This window comes from Capra hircus, chromosome 4, assembly GCF_001704415.2.
Source record: "Capra hircus breed San Clemente chromosome 4, ASM170441v1, whole genome shotgun sequence".
In the NCBI taxonomy this organism is placed as follows: domain Eukaryota; kingdom Metazoa; phylum Chordata; class Mammalia; order Artiodactyla; family Bovidae; genus Capra; species Capra hircus.
The window spans coordinates 43,425,367-43,443,372 of NC_030811.1; the positions used below are offsets into that span (position 1 = coordinate 43,425,367).

An 18,006-nucleotide genomic window follows, 5' to 3' on the forward strand; every position below is an offset into this window, starting at 1 on the left:
TAGTCTTCCTAAAGGAAGGGTAGATAATAGCCGAGAATAACTTAAAGACTGAAAATAGCATATGATGATGCCAACCGACCACAGAGGTTGCTTCATCTGGCTAGAACTCGAGTGACTAACAATGTTTCAACAGGACGCACTCTAGGAAGATGAGAGAACAGTGAAGAGAATGAGTTGTGTGATTCTGCGTGGTTTTTCCTACAAGACATCTCCCAGAACTGGCCCATTGACACGGGGTCACCTCCGCAGACCCAGCCTCCGCCAAGACTCCGCCCTCTTCCAGGCCCCGCCTCCCACCCTCCAGGTTCCACCCCTCCTCCTGGATCTGCCCTCTTTCAGGCCCCGCCTCCTCTGCTCCGCCCCGGCAGAGAGCAGAGAGCAAGCGCTGGTGACTCCGCAGACGCTGCGCCTGGAAAGGTGTGGAAGGGGCGGGGAGCCCAGATCATCCCCAACCCGTCCTCCCTCCCCGCCCCGCTCCTGGCCGGCCAGCCGCCCTAGCTTGCGCAGGCCCGCGGCCACCCGCGCCTGAACGCTGGCTCGGGGCTCCACTGCTCTGGCCTGGGGGCGGGGCCGGCGCGCGGCGTCATGCATATGCATGAGCGACTCGGCGGCTCCATTGTGCCCTCGGAGCGGGCGGCGGCGCGATGGCGCGGGCGGCGGCAGCCCCGGGGCGGCGGGCGGCGCTGAGGGCGGGCTGAGCGCATGGAGCAGCGCGGACCGGGGGCCGCGGCGGCAAGGGGCCGGGCCGGGCGGCGAGGAGGTGAGCGGACCGGGCGGGCAGGTGCGGGCGGCGGGGGCGGCAGGTGCGGCAGGTGCGGGAGGCGGCAGGTGCGGCGTCCCCGGGCCCGGCGCTGCATCGCCTCGGCGGGGCCCCGGCGGGGCTGGAGCCGCCCCTGCCGCCCACCTGCCGCACCTGCGGCGCGTGCGTCGTGGTCCTGGGCCGACTGGTCCGCTGCGCGCCGAGGCCACCCCTCACCTGAGCCTTTGTTGGGGCTGGCCGGAATCCGTCCAAGCGCCCGAGGTGTCTGGGCAGGAGCCTCACACAGGCCCTCACCCAAACTGGCCCCGCTCCCTCCTTTCTGCGCTGTGGCCTGAAGGCTCACCTTTCGGGCCCCTCCGGGCTGTGCGTGCCGTTGGCACGCGATGTGAGACCCGCAAAGGTGTGCTCTGGGGCTGGCGACCCTAACCTTTCAGCCCCCCAACCGAGATTTTGGTGGAAATACCGTTTTCCCAACAGGACATACTGAAGCTCAGGCGGGAGCGCGTCCAGCCCTCCTTCCCAGGGGTGTCCTACCCTAGCCTCCCCCATCTGCTCCCCGCTGCCCTGTTCCCCCCAATCCTGCTTCCCCTACCCTGCTCCTCCGAACCGTTCTTGCCTCCCCTAGACCTGCTCCCCTGCATCATGTTCCCCATACTCTCTTCCCGATAGTTGCAGAATATCCATGGTGATGTATTTAAGTCATTTGTATTATCTCAGAAGATTTCACAGGGAAATACACAGAACATGTGACTCAATCTGTAAGACAGTTGATAGGGCGATCACAGACTCACCCACCAAATCCTGTCACACTAGAACCAGAGGGCTTCCCTTGAAGAAGCTAGATAGAGGTAACAGGATAGGAGAAGGATTCTTAACCTCACTCAGTGAGTACTGGCCTTGGGGACTTGTCACACCTGGAGGGTGGTTCCTGGTTGGAAAGAGAAAGGTGAGATAATGAATAACAGATTCAGAAGGACTGGTAGGCTGTGCCTGGGGAGGACTCCCAATCATAGGACTGATCTCCAGAGGCAGCCAGGCCTCCCCATGGAGTGTCCACTAGCCCTTGGATCCAGGATGGGAGCTGGGGCTGATGATTTAAGGTGGTCATGTGCCCTCCCCTCTCTTAGTCCTAGAGTGGCCACCATGTACCCATTTTCCACATTGTAAACTGAGGCTCAGGGCAGGGCAGCCCTTCAGCTGTTCTCTGGAATTTCCCACACCTGTGCCATTGAGCAATGCTCCTTCCTGGGCACCTTTGATGAACTCTGAACACTTCAGCCAGTCAGTGTGTGGCCTTCCAAGTCGAGGGGCAGGACTTCAGCCACTTGAGCATGTGAGCCCCCACTTTTATGTCCTCCTGGGACGCTTGAGCTGTTCATTTTCCTCGTCTGAGCCTGTTTGACTCCAGTGTTCCTCTAGTTGGGGCCCGTCATCGGGAACTGTGGATTCCCTGTGCTAGAGGAGGCAGCGAGTCCCTGTTCTATGACTATGTTGGCACTGTCCTCCTGGGGTCTGGTGGGTGGTTGCGAGGCGTGCTGCTGCTGGGTGCGTAGGCAAGGAGCATGGAGTGGGGGCAGAAGAGGTTGACCCATGGTGACGTCTGCCTTTGGAGACAGCAGTGCAGATGCTCTGAGGTCCTGGGAAAGGGGGATGTGAGGAGTGAGTTGTCTGTAGCTCTTTTACTGGAGGAAAATGTGATCTGACCCCCAGAAAGCCATGTGGCCTTCTAGACTGACATCACGCCAGGGCTTTCTGCCAAGGTCCTGGCTTGCAGTGAGAGTTGATGTACAGGGAAAGCCCCCCACCAGCAGGAAGCCGCCAGAGGCTGGCCCTGGCCCTGCACACATCCAGGCTCCTTCTTAACTCTTCCTCTCACAGCCAGGAGGTGGGAGGAGGGTCTGCACTCACACCACATCTCTCTCCCTTTGTCAGAAGCAGAGGGTTCCCCAGTCCCCAACCTGAAGAGTTTAGGGCTTGTCAGGGAAGAGAGCCGCCTTGGTTCAGGAGCTTGGCAGGAAGTCACTGCCCCCGTTCAGTAAGCTCGGGGGCGGGGCGAACTGGAAATGTCTGTGGTCTTGTCCACAGCAGAGAAGTCATAGGGGTGGAATTCCCCAGACTCACGTGATGTAGGAAGCTGTGCTGGGCCCCAGACCAGCAGCCTCCACAGAGGCCCCCGCCCTGCACCTGCCCTGTCCCCCCTCCTCCCCAGCTCTCCGGGGCTTTCAAACTGTGGTACCAGCAGCAGCACCTGCAAACTTACTGGAAATGCAAGTCTTGGGCCTCACTCCACCCTCTGAACTCAAAGTGGGGCTGAGTTCTGGTGAGCCGCCGTTAGAGAAGCTGCACTTGTGAACTAATACAGCCTCCCCTGGGGCTCTGACCCGGGCCAGGGGGCGTCTGTCTTCTTCCTGCTCTTCCCTTTGGGACAGCAAAGTGGGCCTGGCCAATCCAGCCAGCTTTAGTGTGGGAATTGATGGCCTTGGGCATCTCTGTGGGGAGAGAGAGCTGGTGGTGGTTGTACATTAAATAAATTTGTAGTTTGAGAGAATTATAGATTCTTAAGATGTTACAAGAAATGACACAGAGAGCTCTGTAACTTTTCCCTAGTGGTAACATCTTATAAAAGTGTAGCACAACATCACAGGAGAGTACAACTCCATCAATACAGTTGATACAGATATTCCACGCCCACCTTCTATATTCCCACTGGCCTCGCTTCCCTGCTCTCCACGTTTAACCCCTGGCCGCCACCCGTGTGCTCTCCATTTGTGTAATTCTGTCATTTCAAGGATGTTATGTAAAGGGAACCATACAATGTGTAACCTTTGGGGACTGGCTTTTTCCATGCAGCATGGTTCTCTGGAGATTCCTGCAGGTTGGTGCCTGTATCAGTAGCCCTGCCTTTTTATGTCTCCAGGCTCACAGTTGGTTAGCTCTTCACCACTGAAGGATATCTGCGTTTCCATTCTTTGGCTTAGGAATAAAACTGCTATAAATATTCACATACAGATTTTTGTGTGAACCTAGGTTTACACTTCTCTGAGATAAATGTTCAGGAATACAGTTGCTGGGTTGTATAGTGTGCTGTGTGCTTAGTCGCTCAGTCGTGTCTGACTCTTTGGACCCCATTGACTGTAGCTCACCAGGCTTCTCTGTCCATGGGGATTCTCCAGGCAAGAATACTGGTTGCCATGCCTTCCTCCAGAGGATCTTCCCAACCCAGGGATCAAACCCAAGTCTCCTTCATTGCAGGAGGATTCTTTACCACCTGAGCTACCAGGGAAGCCCTGGTTGTCTAGTGGCTGCATGCTTAGTTTTATAGGAAACTAGCAGATCATTTTTCAGAGTGGCTGTACCACTTTATATTCCCACCAACCATGCATGAGAGACCCAGTTTCTCCTAGCCAGCATTTGATGGTGTCACTTTTTTTGTTGTTGGCTGTGACAGGTCTTAGTTGTGGCCTGTGGGATCTTTGCAGCATGTGGGATCTAGTTCCCTGACCAGGGATCCAACCCAGGCCCCCTGCATTGGGAATGCAGAGTCTTGGCCACTGAACCACCAGAGAAATCACACTGTTTATTTTAGCCATCATGGTAGGTGTGTAGTGATACCTCGGTGTGGTTTTAATTTGCATTTCTCTGATGGCCAGTGATGGTGAACATCTTTTCGGATGTTTGTTTGCCATCTGTACATCCTCTTTGGTGAAATGTCTCCATATCTTTTGCCTGTCTTCTAATTTTAACTTTTGCATTTTGAGAATTCTTTATATATTCTAGATACTTGTCCTTTGTCAGATGTGTGGCTTGCAGATATTTCTTCCAGTCTGTAACTTGTCTTTTCATCCTCTTTGTGGGGTCCTTCACAGAACAGAAATTTTCAGTTTTTCCTTTTATGAATCATGCTTTTGGTGTCAAACCTAAGAAAGTTCTTACAATTTTGTGCTATACGTTTAAAATCCATGACCCACTTCAAGTAAATTTCTAAGTTTAGGGGAGTTTTTTGTTTATGTTTGTCTTTTGCCTTTGCATGTCCAATAGGTCCGGCACCATTTGTTGAAAATATTGTCTTTCCTCCTTTTTGCATCTTTGTCAAAAACTTTGTCCATTGGGTATGTTTGTGTGGGTCTCTATTGAGTTGTCTAGTTTGTTCTATTGACCTCTGAGTCAATCCCCCTGCCAACACCACAGTCTAGAGTAGCTTTCCTATGTTGTAAGTCCTGAAAACCCCCTGTATTGCTTCAGGCCCCACTCAGCAGGTCTGGGGGGAGTTTCTATCTTTTGGAGGCCCCCCTCATCCCTCATTACAGCATCACCATCCTGGTGGTTGCCGCCCCTGGGGACAACCAGCCTTCCCCTGCCTGGCTGGGTGATTCTGGCTCCCAGGCCGGAGTCCAGCGACCCCTGAGCCTTCTGGAGCCACCGGCCCCTTGTGTTTTTGGCCTCTGCTTCCTGGTTGTCACATGGTCTGGAGCTTGACTCCTCTGGGGAGGAGCATAGCGAAGGAGGGCAGGGTCAGGTGTGAGGTGGCCAAGCCCACCAGATGCCTCCTTCCTCTGCTTGTCTAATCCATCACCTCCCCTCCCAGCCCTGGCTCCAGTTCCAGAACCTGCTTTCCCCAGTGCTCTGTGGGGGGCCTGGGGCCCAAGTCATAGTCCCCACTGTTTCCTTGACCTGCTCTGGGGTCCTGTGGAAAGACTGTGGAGGAGCCCCAGCTCCAGGTGCCTTCAGAACGGATTTTGCACAGGATGTGATTGTAACCCTGCCTCCCTGGGGCTGCCCTGTCCGTGAGGTCCTGATGGAGTGTAAGCTCTGGGCTTGAGTAGTCCCAGGGCTGTCCTCTCGCTCCTGAGCCAGAGGCAGGCAATGTGAGTTCTGAGGAGGAGGCTGAGACCTCCTGAGAACCATGGCCACGGTGGTTAGGCTAAGTGGAGTGTGTGTGGAAGGTGGCCCTGGGAGTGCCAGCTAGGGCCCTCGGCCGGGTAGGTGAAGGGTTTGCTTGCAGCGGTGTCTGAAGGCGTTGGCAGCCTGGAGGAGAAGCCAACCACTGTCTTGCTGGTTTTCTGAGGCGCCAAGTGGAAGAGAGCTGGCCCCACACTGTGGGAGGAATCATCCCCCCTTTCCAGCATCAGCACACAAGCTCCATGAGTGTCCACTATGTCTCCACAGGGTCGCCACCAGCCCTCTGCCCACTGCACTGTGTGTGTGGCCCTGCTTTGTTGCATCATCACCCTGGACGTCAGGCGATCTGTAGCGGTTAGGTCTGCCCCAGGCAGCCCCCTTGGCCTCAGAACGAGGGAGTGGGCACATGTCACCCTTCTGCTGCCCTGGGGTGGGGGCTGCCAGCCAAGGATGAGCTGCTGACCCCACACTGAGTTCCAGCAGGCGTCCCATACACACACACAACCACCCCCCAGTCTGGCTGGTGGGGGATAGCTGACCCTGTGACTCTGGCATCTGGACGGCCTGCCCACCGTGGGCAGTGCCTCATGTTGGCTTCCTATGTGCTTCTGGCTTTGCCCTCCACCCTGGGACCTTGTGTGTGGTTGGAGCAGAGGGGCCGGGGAGGATTCTGGCAGTTGGGTCCTGAATGCTCCCTGGCTTTTATGTGTATCCACGCCTTCATGTAGGGAGGGGGAATGTGGAAGGTTTTGGGGATCAGAAAGCCGCCGTCCATCTTCCAAAGGTATTAGGGGCTCTTGGTGGCAGGGCCTGACCAGCAAAGGCTAATGCTGGCTTCTGGGCTAGATGTAGGGGAGGTGGGGTGAGCAGAGGTTTGCTAGGGTGGGCAGTGTAAGCTTGGGCCAATGCCAGGGTGGCCTGACCTCCCACCCGCACGCCAAGTGGGCCCCCGGGTCCCCGCCACCCTCCCTACTTTACATCCGTGAGAGCAGAGGCAGGACAGGACTTGGTTCTCCCAGGTGTGTCTCCACGCACTTTTGTCCCCCTTGTTCCCGCAGCCAGAGCAGCCGAGTCTCACGTGAGCACCGGTGAGGGCCGCTTCCTGTCTCCCACAGACCTGGCCTTCAGGCTGTTCCCAAGCCAATGAACCCCATGAACCCCATGAAACCTGCCCTGCCCCCCGCACCACACAGGTGAGTGGGGGCTCCGGCTGCCCTCCCCTCTCAGGCCTCAGAACGTTGGGAGGGTGGTGGCGGAGTGGGACCCCACTGCTCTCAGCCTTCAGATCCTCCCCGGTGGGGTTCTCGGCACCGGAGGCCTCCTGACTCAGGCTCCCCACCTGTGCCTCTCTGTGCAGTGATGGTCCATTCGCATATGAGGCGGTGCCTTGGCAACAGAGTGCCACTCAGCCAGCAGGATCGCTGTCTGTGGTCACAACCGTGTGGGGAGTCGGCAACGCAGCACAGAGCCAGGTGAGCCCAGCCCTGGCCCCACCCTGGGAGGCGTCACCGCCCAGCTCAGGTCTTGGAGGCGTGGAGCTAGGGCTTCCTGAGTCTCCCACCTTCTCAGAGAGTAGCTCTTCCATGCATGACATGGGATCCTGGCCTCCACACCCCCACCTGTGCACAGCTCCCCACCACCCCTCTGGACCACGCCTCCCCTCTGTCCCCAGCTCCACCTCCTCACCTGCCAGGCCTCTTCTTTCCAGCGCTTTAGAACCACTGCACAAAGCAGGTTGTTTGCATGGTCTCCTTTAGTGATTCTCGGTTCCTTGTAGGTTTTGGGGAACCCCATGGGCCCTGCAGGGAGCCCCCCCAGCAGCTCCATGATGCCCGGCATGGCAGGCGGCAGCTCCGCCCTGAGCTCCCCACAGTGCCTCGGACAGCAGGCGTTCGGTGAGGGTGGTGCCAGCAAGGGCTACGTGCCACAAGGGGTGTATGGCCGCGGGGGCTACCCCGGGGGCCCTGGCTTCACTACCGGGTAAGCAGGGCCCTCCTCACCTGGCAGGCGTGCCAGGAGCCCTCTGGGGGGCGATGCTTCTTGCTTGTTGGGCACCAGGGAACTGTGTGCTCAGGAGTTACTGTGACTCTGCTGCTCCTGTCAGCTCCGGAGCTAATGATGGGGTGTCTGGGAAAGAATGGGGCTCCCTATAGGTCCCGTGTGCCCCCCAGGAGAGGCCAGGGAAGTGCCTCAGAGCCGAGCCTTCTGTCTCTTGCAGGTATGCGGGCGGCCCAGGGGGTCCAGGGGGCCTGGGCCTCCCTTCACACGCCGCACGGCCATCCACCGACTTCACTCAAGCAGCGGCGGCTGCTGCAGTGGCTGCTGCCGCCGCCACGGCCACCGCCACAGCCACAGCCACCGTGGCCGCCCTCCAGGAGAAGCAGAGTCAGGAGCTGAGCCAGTACGGAGCGGTGAGGCCCCGCTGCTCCTCCTGTGTGGCCCATGTGTGCTGGCCCAGAAGACAGGCCTGTCAGGCAACCAGGGTGGAGGACTTGGGGGCACGCAGGCCGTGTTCCAGGGCTGATGGAGATGAGACAGGAAGGGAGTGGGGAGCTGAGGGGAGAGGACCTGGGCTGGGGACAGCCTGCCTGCAAGGGGTGGGCTTGGGGGTGGCGCCCACATTGGTGGGTAAGGTCTGGATGGTTCTTGTCTTCTTTTCCCAGATGGGGGCTGGACAGTCTTTTAACAGCCAGTTCTTGCAGCACGGTGGTCCCCGAGGACCCAGCGTGCCCAGCAGCATGAACCCGGCCAGCGTGGGAGGGCTGATGGGCCCCTCCAGCATGAGCCCCATGGGCATGAACCCCACTCGGGCAGCGGGCATGGCGCCCCTCTATGCAGGGCAGCGCCTGCCCCAGCAAGGGTACCCGGGCCCCCCCCAGGCCCAGCCACTGCCCCGACAGGGTGTCAAGAGAGCCTACTCGGGCGAGGTGAGTAGCTGGGCTTCCCTCCCCATGAGGGCCATCAGAGGCGTTGTGTGTGAGAGAACTGGCCTTGCCTGATGAGGGACACTGCCGTCCCTTGGTGGGAATCGGCTTCCCCAACACCTCTTCTTGGCATTTTGCCTCTTTCCTTCTTCAGGTGTACCCTGGGCAGCAGTACCTGCCAGGAGGCCAGTATACACCTGCTGCCACCCAGTACGCACCTGGCCCCGGGCAGCCCCCTGCTCCATCCTCCTACCCCGGGCACAGGCTGCCCCTGCAGCAGGGCACGAGCCCATCCCTGTCCACCGCCAGCCCTGCGGGACCACACTACAAGGTAGGGCCGGCTCACCCCGGCCTCTGCGACCCCAGCCAGCCCCGCGCCCAGCACCGTGGGACACAGACAGACCTTGAGGCAGCCAGGGCTGGCTGGGGAGTGGGCCCCGGAGTGCTCAGGTGGCCAGGCAGCCACAAGCTTCACAGGGGTCCTGACCAGTGTAGGGCAGCTCCCAGGAGAGACATTCAGGTTTGAAAGGAGCCTCTGTGAGAGGCTCCTGCACCATGAGATATGGAATAGGGAGTACCAGGGAGTATCAGGCAAGTACCAAGCCACTTTAGGGAAAAGTATCCCTATTCCCTTTGCTTGCTGCCAAGTAACCCAGCGAGGGGACAGGCCAGAGGGGTCAGGAAGGGCCTGAGTGATAGAGGTGCTGCTGGAGAAGGGTGAGGAGATGTGAGTACCTATGTCCTTTCAGCCTCTGTGGCTTCCCTGTAAATCCCTTTGATGTGTGGGGTCAGCTCTTTTTCTGTAGTGGTGATTCTGTAAATTATGAAATCTGTGTGTGCTCCCTGTAGACTATTTGGAAAACCCAAAAAATGTATAAAGAAGAAAAGAGGCCAACACCCACCCATGCATGTGCTGAGTCCCCTTGTCCCCAGCCCTCTCCTAGGATCAGTTCCAGGCCCTGCTCAGAGGCAGGCGGCAGCCCCAGGCACACGCGGTTTTCTCTCCTGCAGCCTGCAGAACAGTTCAACGGGCAGGGTGCCAGCTTCAACGGGGGCAGCATCAGCTACAGCCAGCCTGGCCTGAGTGGGGTATGGCCAGATGGGCAAGTGGGCGGGAGGCTCACAGGGTGGGTGCAGGGAGACAGGGCACTCAGGCAGGAGGACATGTGGAGGCCCAACCAAGGCCCCCTGGGGCTGTCCCCTGCCCATCCCTGGCCTGACTGTTCCCAGCGGGTGCTCCAGGAACAAGCACCCCCTTACTAGTCCACCTCTGCTGTTTGCTCCACCCTACAGCCTGCTCGTTCCATCCCTGGCTACCCCAGCTCCCCACTGCCCGGGAGCCCCACACCACCCATGACCCCCGGCAGCAGCATCCCCTACATGTCTACCAGCCAGGAGGTCAAGTCTCCCTTCCTGCCTGACCTCAAGCCCAGTGTGAGCAACTTACATCCATCGCCGCCTGGTGAGTTGAGGTCTGCTCTCAGGACAGGTGGGCAGGGGGCTCTGGAGAGTCCTCCAGGGAACTTGAGGGGTGAGGGGAAGGCTTCACCTTTATTTTCTGTTAATGGAACTCTTTGAAAATCTATTCGAGGTGTAGATCACCTCTAGAAAAATAGCCATACACCCAAAGTTTTGGGTATGGTTCCAGGGTATGTATGGGCCCCCAGAAGCCCACTCCTGATATCTGGGAGACCACCGCAGCAGCAGCAGCAGCAGCAATTGGGGTCTTAAAACCCTGACTTGAGCACCAGGGTGGTGGCAGGTGGCCCGTTGACACCCCTTCTGCCTCCTGCTCCCTCTGAAAGCACCAGAAGCACCACCTTTTTGGGTGGGGAGCTTGTTCTGTTAGAGTCATAATGCAGGGATCATTGGGCTAGGCGACGGAGGCAGGGAAGAATAGCAGGACACCAAGATCCTGTTTCCATTGGAGGTGAAGGCCGAGCCCAGAGTCCTAAGAGAGATGCTATCCTAAGCCCCAGCCCCATGGAAGGGGAGGAGGGGCCACACTCCCCTCTACCATGGATCCCACGATGGGGGAAGGGGCAGGCCTGGCCTGGTGGCCATCAAGGGCTGGTGGCCTGCTCACACCTGCGTGGCCTACTTCCAGGCAGCGGCCCCTGTGACGAGCTGCGGCTGACCTTCCCCGTGCGGGACGGGGTTGTCCTGGAGCCCTTCCGCCTGCAGCACAATCTGGCGGTGAGCAACCATGCCTTCCAGCTCCGAGACTCCGTCTACAAGACCCTGATGCTGAGGTGAGCGGACGCCTGCCCCACGGCTCGCGGCCCCACCCGCCGCCCCCCGACTCTCAGCGTCCGTCCTCCCCATGCAGGCCTGACTTGGAACTGCAGTTCAAGTGCTACCACCACGAGGACCGGCAGATGAACACCAACTGGCCGGCCTCCGTGCAGGTCAGCGTCAATGCCACCCCGCTCACCATCGAGCGCGGTGACAACAAGACCTCCCACAAGCCTCTCTACCTGAAGCACGTGTGCCAGCCGGGCCGCAACACCATCCAGATCACTGTCACCGCCTGCTGCTGTGTGAGTGCCCATAGCAGGGCAGGATGGGGCCATCATCACTGAAGAAGATGGCACTGGCTCTCTTCCTTCCCGTGATAGGCCTTTGAGAAAAGGGTCTCAGTTAAAAATGTCCTGGCAGCTTTCTGGTTAGGTTCAGTAACTAGATTTGATGCTCATGTAAGAATCAAATGTTAGTTATGTAAGAGAAGCAAACTAAGCTTGCCTCTTTCCTGGAAGAAGCTCACAAAGTCCCAAGTCCCAGCTGACCCTGAGTCCTTGTTAAGGAGTCATCTGGGTTCCGGCAGCTCCAGATCCAGCACTAGAAGAGGCACTTAGATGCACAGCTCTGATCAGCTTAGGTGGGAGGGAGTGGAGGCAAGGCAGCCCTGATGCGGCCCTGTGGGCCTGGGGTATCACGTGGACCCAGCATAGGATACCAGTGGATGCTGCAGGCAGGGTGCACTCAGGGGCCTCTCGAATAATTGTTTCAACAGAGAGGCCATGGTTGAATACTGGTGTGGATACACAGTGAGCTTTACCGATAGGTGTGGGTGTGGGCTCCTGACTGCCCGGGGAGGCGCGGCAGTAGCCTGCCTGTGCATTAGCTGTGAGAGGAGAGTGGGCCAGCACGAGCCTCCCCGGGCCACACCCCGCTGACCACATCCCTCCCGTTGCAGTCCCACCTCTTCGTGCTGCAGCTGGTGCATCGGCCATCCGTCCGCTCAGTGCTGCAGGGCCTCCTCAAGAAGCGCCTCCTGCCCGCCGAGCACTGCATCACCAAGAGTGAGTGGCCCTCGCGCTCCTCAGCTCTGCTGGGGCCACTGCCACACCTGGCACGTCCCCATGTTAGACAAGGCTGTCTCCTCTGGGTCGGGGCTCCATGCAGAGGGTAGCGGTCAGTCCCAGAATGGTCCTCAGAGGTGCTGAGCTAGCAGTGGCCTAGTCCCGCTTGGCAGCCCTCGCTCACATCCTGCTTTCCCCTGTTGGTGTCAGTAAAGCGGAATTTCAGCAGCGGAACCATCCCTGGCACCCCGGGGCCCAACGGAGAGGATGGGGTGGAGCAGACGGCCATCAAGGTGGCCCTCAAGTGCCCCATCACCTTCCGCAGGATCCAGCTGCCTGCCCGGGGCCACGACTGTCGCCACATACAGGTGTGTGGTCACCACAGTGCTTTGCCAAAGCTTTTGCTGCCGTTTAACTGTTTTTGGCGGATGTGGCCTCTGAGCACCTCGGCTGGTGGGTGGCAGGGCAGGCCAGTCAGTGGACGGGCAGCCTGGCTCCCCTGCCCTCTTCCCTCAGGCTGGGCTTTTGTTTCTTCTAATATTATCCTAAGTGTAACAGCCATTTTACTGGGTTCTTGGGACTTCATTGTATTTTACTTATTTGCTCTTTTACTTACTTACTTGGCTGCGCTGCGTCTTGGTTGTGGCGTGCAGATCTTCAGTCTTTGTTGCGGCCATGTAGGATCTTTCAGTTACTATGGGCAGAATCTTTAGTTGCAGCATGTGAACTCTTAGTTGCAGCATGTGAGATAGAGTTCCCTGACCGGGAATCAAACCCAGGCCCCCTGCATTGGGAGCATGGACCCACCTGGGCCACCAGGGAAGTCCTGGGGCTCCGATTTCAAACAGCATCGGGGATGCAGGGCACAGTCTGCTCCCTGCCTTGCCCCCAGGAGCAGCACCTTAGGTTCTTTCTGCAGAAGCACTGTGGGTAGACAAGTACCTGCACCCTCCCCCTCACTCCCCACCTTTTGGTTACATAAGCAGTATACCCATCGCTGTACGTCATGTTTTTCTTCCGCACCATGTCCTGGAGGTTGTTCCCTATCAGCACGGTTGGCCAGTTCTTGCTTTGGCCGCATGTCATTCCCGTGAGGGCTCCGTAGGCATCCTATCTCTTACTTGAGGATGGTGCCACGGTGAAAGCCTGGCACATGCGCCTTCTCAAACATGCAGTAAATAAGCCCTACGTCCCTGGAACTGCAGGGCCAGGTTACCCCCAGCCCCAGTGTGAGTAACTGTCTCCCCTTTGTCTGCAGTGCTTTGACCTGGAGTCCTATTTACAGCTTAACTGTGAGCGAGGGACCTGGAGGTGCCCTGTGTGCAAGTGAGTGTGTCAGAGACGGTCCCCGTGGCTCTGGGGGTGGGTGGCACGTCCTCAGGGACAATACAGTCATTTCCTTCCATCAGCACTGAGAAGTGCCTGCCCCAGATGTGGGGCTCACAGTACAGGCCTGGAAGGTTGGTGCTGCTCGAGGCAGCGACCTCACACAGGGTCACTTCACATAGAGGGCGGAGATGTGACGGGGCCCGTGCCCTAGGTGAGGTCAGGCCAGCCTTCTGAGCTGTGTCCCCTTGGTTTCCTACAGCAAGACGGCGTTGCTGGAGGGCCTGGAGGTGGACCAGTACATGCTGGGCATCCTCATTTACATTCAGAAGTAAGTCTGCTTTCCTGCAGCCCCAGAGGGCAGCCCTGGGACAGGCGCGGAGACACCCCGTGCTGACTCAGCATGGAGCAGGCTCAGCTCCAGGCCATGGACAGAATCCATGTCCACCTGCATGCCACAGGCACGTGGAGTGTGCTGGGCAGCCACAACCATTTGAGTGGAAGGTCGGCCTAGGAACAGTGCAGGGCCGGGAGAGGCTGCAGGGCAGCTGGTAACCAGCCCCACTGTCCCCACCCAGCTCTGACTACGAGGAGATCACCATCGACCCCACGTGCAGCTGGAAGCCAGTGCCGGTGAAGCCTGACTTACACGTCAAGGAAGAGCCAGATGGGCCAGTGCTGAAGCGCTGCCGCACTGTGAGCCCTGCCCACATGCTCATGCCCAGCGTGATGGAGATGATCGCTGCCCTGGGCCCGGGTGCCGTGCCCTTCACCCCCTTGCAACCCGCCTCAGCCCCGGCCCCTGGCGACTACCCTAGCCAGGGTGAGTACAGGGGACTCGCCCTGGAAAATTAGGGCCCTGGGCGATGATCCAGCCTCTCCCACCAGCCTGCCGCCTGTGAACACGTTGCTCTGAGGTCCGCAAGCCTGGGGGCCTGGTTGGGGACTTGGGGGTACAGATGCCCAGCTGGGTGTGGGGGATGGGCAGCGGGGCCCAGGCTATGGCTGTGCCCACCTCCCCAGAGGTTTGGAACAGAGGTCTGTGTTGGCACACTTCCAGACCAGCCCCATCCAGCCCTGCGGGTGGGAGTATCTGGGTGTGGTGGGTCCCATTCCTGTCCCCTCGCAGCCTCCTGGCAGTGTCATGACCACTACCCCCAGCAACAACGAGAAGAAATGCCCTTTCCCAAGTAGCAACTTCCATAAAGGCCAGCATCCTCTGGGCGAGCGCAGTGAGTCCCACCCGTGCTGTGGCCAGTCTGCCCTCGTGGCTCAGCCAGCATGAGCCCCCTGCCCTCACCCGGATCTGGCTCTCCTCTCTCAGGTTCCAGCTTCCTGGGACCCGGGACCTTCCCCGAATCCTTCCCACCCACCACACCCAGCACCCCAACCCTGACTGAGTTCACCCCAGGGCCTCCGCCTGTCTCCTATCAATCCGACATTCCCAGCAACCTCCTTACACCAGAGAAGTCCGGCCCCTGCCTCCCAGGCCAGGTCAGTGTCAAGTCAAGGGGCTGTGGAGGTGTCCCCCCAGGGAGCCCTCGAGCTGTTTTACTAGGTTATTCTCTCCTCCTCAGATGGCACCAGCAGGTCACCTGGACTCAGCCCATAACCCAGGGCCCCCGGGGCTGCACGCCCCTAACCTTGGAGGCCCCCCAGGGCCCCAGCTGCATCATCCAAACCCTCCCCCAGCATCCCGGCCAGCTCTGGGCCCAGTGAACTCGGGGCCTCTCAGCGAGCTGGCCTTCAGTGCTGCCACAGGCATGATGGGGGCCCCCATGTCTGGGGCAGGGGAGGCCCCGGAACCGGCTCTGGACGTGAGTACTGGGCCCTGTGCTGGGGAGCACTTGGAGCTGGGGCTCGGGGGTGCTTATCTGTTGTCCCCAGGGTCCATGCACTTCATAGAAGCAAAGACAGTGACTCCTCCATGGCTTCCAGACTTGGGGAGAGCTGGTTGGGTGATGCCAGCATTTTTGTTGAGTGTTAGGTGTCCAGAGTAGCTATGGGGTGATTGTGTCCAGGCACCTGGTTCTCGGGACCTGTGCGCCAACGTGGCACATGCAGAGTCCCCGGGAAGACTTGGCTTGTGGCCAATGACACCGGCCTTAGGGTCTGACTTGACTTGTCTGACTCACAGGTGGTGTGCGAGCCAGAACCAGTGCATAAAAGACAGGTGATTGTCCCTCCATCCTGATAAATGAATACAAAGTTCAACGTGAAAAAATGTGGACAGCACAGCTCAAAGCAGAAAATTCCACCTTCTGCATTCATGCTGTTCGTGTTCAGGACCCCTCACGGGCTGGGGTGTCCCATGTTGTCCTTGGACAGCTTAACACAAGTGATTCCTGGTTGCAGAGCAGTCTTTGGCAGGAAGAGGCCCTGTGAGGAGCAGACTGAGGGGCTCTGGTGCTAGCCTGTGTTGGAGGCTGGTGGGGGGGGGGGCACCCCACTTCCCGGCTGGGCCTGGGGACCCGATTGGGATGATGTGGCAGGTCTGAGGCCAGAGCTGCTATCAGGTTTGCTTTGTCCCCAGCTGCTTCCAGAACTGACTAACCCCGATGAGCTGCTGTCCTACCTGGGCCCACCCGACCTCCCCACGAACAGCAACGATGACCTGCTTTCTCTCTTCGAGAACAACTGATCCTATCTGTCGACCACCTGGCTGACAGGGACATGCCCACCGATGTCTCGCACCATTCTTTCCAGCCCAGCCTCACCTGACACCAGCGGCCCTCCCCACGTGTACACCTGGAGCTGGGACCCACCCCTGACACCTGGCTGCTGGAGGCCGAACTGCACTGGCTGGGAGGGGGGCCCTGGGGCAGGGTTCTCACTGGCCCAGTTTGCAGCTGCAGAACTGTTTTTGAGGAGATGCCCAGCCCTGCCCCCATCGGTACCAGCCCATGCTTGTCCAGCCCTGCCTGGTTCATGCATACCCACCACCCCTGAACTCCAGCCTCACCCAGGCCCCCACCCCGCCTGCTCCCACCAGCCTGCATCTTGTCCAGCGTTGACCTTTCTGTTTCAATGACCCGTTTGGCCCTAGGCCAGCAAAGAGTGGGTTACTCTGTCCTGGGGCCTAGTCTCGCCCAGCCCGCTATGGCAGGGGCTTCAGGCTGAGGCTGGGGGTTGGGGGCTCTAAAGCACAATAGTGTACATAGTGTAGAAACACTAATAGATGTAGGGTGGCTGGTCCCTCTGTGCAGCTTGGGTCTCCGTGGGCTCCTGCCCTCACCCATGTGCAGGCCAGGAGGGGTGGGGGGCAGCAGGCTCCCTCCTGCTGGCCGTTGGGCTCAGACTCAGCTCCACGTGCAGATTCTCCAGCAGCCTGTTCCCCCCAAGTTGCCCTTTTCTGTAAGCGTGAAGAGTTGGTCCCACAGTGTTTTTTAAATCCACCTCTCCTCCCACGTCCACCCTGGGGCCACGCCAGGTGGGGGCGGAGGGGCCACCACACTCTAGGTGCAGGGCCAAGTCGTGTCCCCTGTCTGCCTGTCTCTATTAAAGGACTCCCTCGTGGTGGGCCTGGCAGTCCCTCCTTCCTGCTCAACCTGCTTACCACACATGGGCGGGGCTCCCTGCTCAAGGCAAGGCCCAGCTATTTGCAACCCGTGGTAAATTTCCTTGTCCCTGGAATTTTCCAAGTTGGCTCTGGCTAGAGAGCTATTTGTGAAGTGTCACCAGGACTGGGAGACACATCTGCCACCACGTCACTGTGTGGGCTTGCCTCAGGCGTGGAGCCAGCTGTGGGGCCAAGGAGCAGGTCTGAGTGCCTGACCAGCTGGACACTGGTTCATCTGTGCGCTCACTGCCCAAGTGGCCCCATGGGCCTTCCAGTCCAGCAGAAAAGGCTTATGAGCCCTGCTGGGGAGAGGGGGTAGCACACCCAGAGACCGGCCCCAGTGGATGCGGGGCAGTGTCCAGGATGGAGGTACTCCAAGTCGCCCACTGACATCTTGAAACCCCAGGTGTGCGCCTTCCTATCCCTCTGCAGCCCTGTTTCTGCCCGAGGGAACAGAAGGAGAGAAAGGCTTAGGGAGGAGCAGTGCCCCTAGGGTTTGCCCAGAAGCCCACCCCAAGAACAGGAAGGCAGTGGGTCAGGGACAGGCCCAGCACAGCCCACCCCTAGGAGTGGGGGAGTGCGCTCCCCTACCTGTTCTGGGGGGCATTAGGTATAGCTGGAATGCTGTCCCACCTTGTGGTCTCACTGGGCCTCTGCACCCTCAGCCTGTAACATTCTGGATATTGGGTGGAGTGGAGAGACCAGGAGGTGGGGATGAGCCAAGATACCTACTAGCTACTCAAACTCCACCCACGGTGGGGGTGGGGTGGGGTGCGTGGGTCTGAGGAGCAAGTACACACCACCAGGGCCCCCAGCTCCAATGTCACTGCAGCATCTTCTCAGAGCAGGATGAAATGGAGGTGTGGGAGCTGATGAAATGTGATGGCATTCCTATAAAACATGACACCAAATATATACATTTCACGGATTCACACACATGAGGCAGTGATGAAGCAAGATGGTCAACATGTTGGCCATAGTGCTCCCCATCAGAACAGCATGGGAATGTCCAGGGAGAATGGTAGTATCAATGGTGTCCTGATCCTCAAGGGAAGCGGTGGATTCATGAGTTTCACATGCTTCACGTGTTGTATATCCCGGTAAGTCCTTGATGGCTCAGCAGGTGAAGAATGTGCCTGCATTGTTGAAGACAGGAAGATGCCCTGGAGGAGGAAAACTGCAGCCAGCTCCAGTGTTGCCTGGAGAATCCCATGGACAGGGGAGCTTGGAGGGCTA

At 58.8% G+C, this 18,006-nt stretch overlaps 1 protein-coding gene across 4 annotated transcripts; it reads left to right on the forward strand.

Annotated features, from left to right (window-relative positions):
* Window positions 313–16,734, forward strand: ZMIZ2 (zinc finger MIZ-type containing 2). 4 transcript variants are annotated; one of them, XM_018047031.1, is made up of 20 exons: window positions 313–417; window positions 6,718–6,852; window positions 7,017–7,131; window positions 7,437–7,639; window positions 7,878–8,070; window positions 8,323–8,586; window positions 8,738–8,914; window positions 9,595–9,672; window positions 9,877–10,045; window positions 10,691–10,835; window positions 10,913–11,123; window positions 11,780–11,885; window positions 12,096–12,253; window positions 13,144–13,211; window positions 13,474–13,542; window positions 13,790–14,034; window positions 14,536–14,705; window positions 14,789–15,028; window positions 15,349–15,384; window positions 15,745–16,076. In XM_018047031.1, the coding sequence occupies exons 2-20, from the start codon at window positions 6,803–6,805 to the stop codon at window positions 15,850–15,852; spliced, it is 2,805 nt and encodes a 934-aa protein (XP_017902520.1). In that variant the 5' UTR covers window positions 313–417; window positions 6,718–6,802; the 3' UTR covers window positions 15,853–16,076. The 4 variants fall into 4 exon arrangements, with proteins under 4 accessions (XP_017902520.1, XP_017902521.1, XP_017902522.1 ...); XM_018047032.1 differs by lacking the exon at window positions 313–417 and adding an exon at window positions 655–760 and having other exon boundaries at window positions 15,745–16,734; XM_018047033.1 differs by lacking the exons at window positions 313–417; window positions 15,349–15,384 and adding an exon at window positions 655–760 and having other exon boundaries at window positions 15,745–16,734.

What these genes read in the sequence shown, in the direction of transcription:
- ZMIZ2 (XM_018047031.1), top strand. Translation starts at nt 6,803, where the DNA reads ATGAACCCCATGAACCCCATGAAACCTGCCCTGCCCCCCGCACCACAC. An exon ending in GCAACGCAGCACAGAGCCAG is followed by an intron (nt 7,132 to 7,436) that starts GTGAGCCCAGCC and finishes GGTTCCTTGTAG; the next exon opens with GTTTTGGGGAACCCCATGGG. An exon ending in GCCAGCCTGGCCTGAGTGGG is followed by an intron (nt 9,673 to 9,876) that starts GTATGGCCAGAT and finishes TCCACCCTACAG; the next exon opens with CCTGCTCGTTCCATCCCTGG.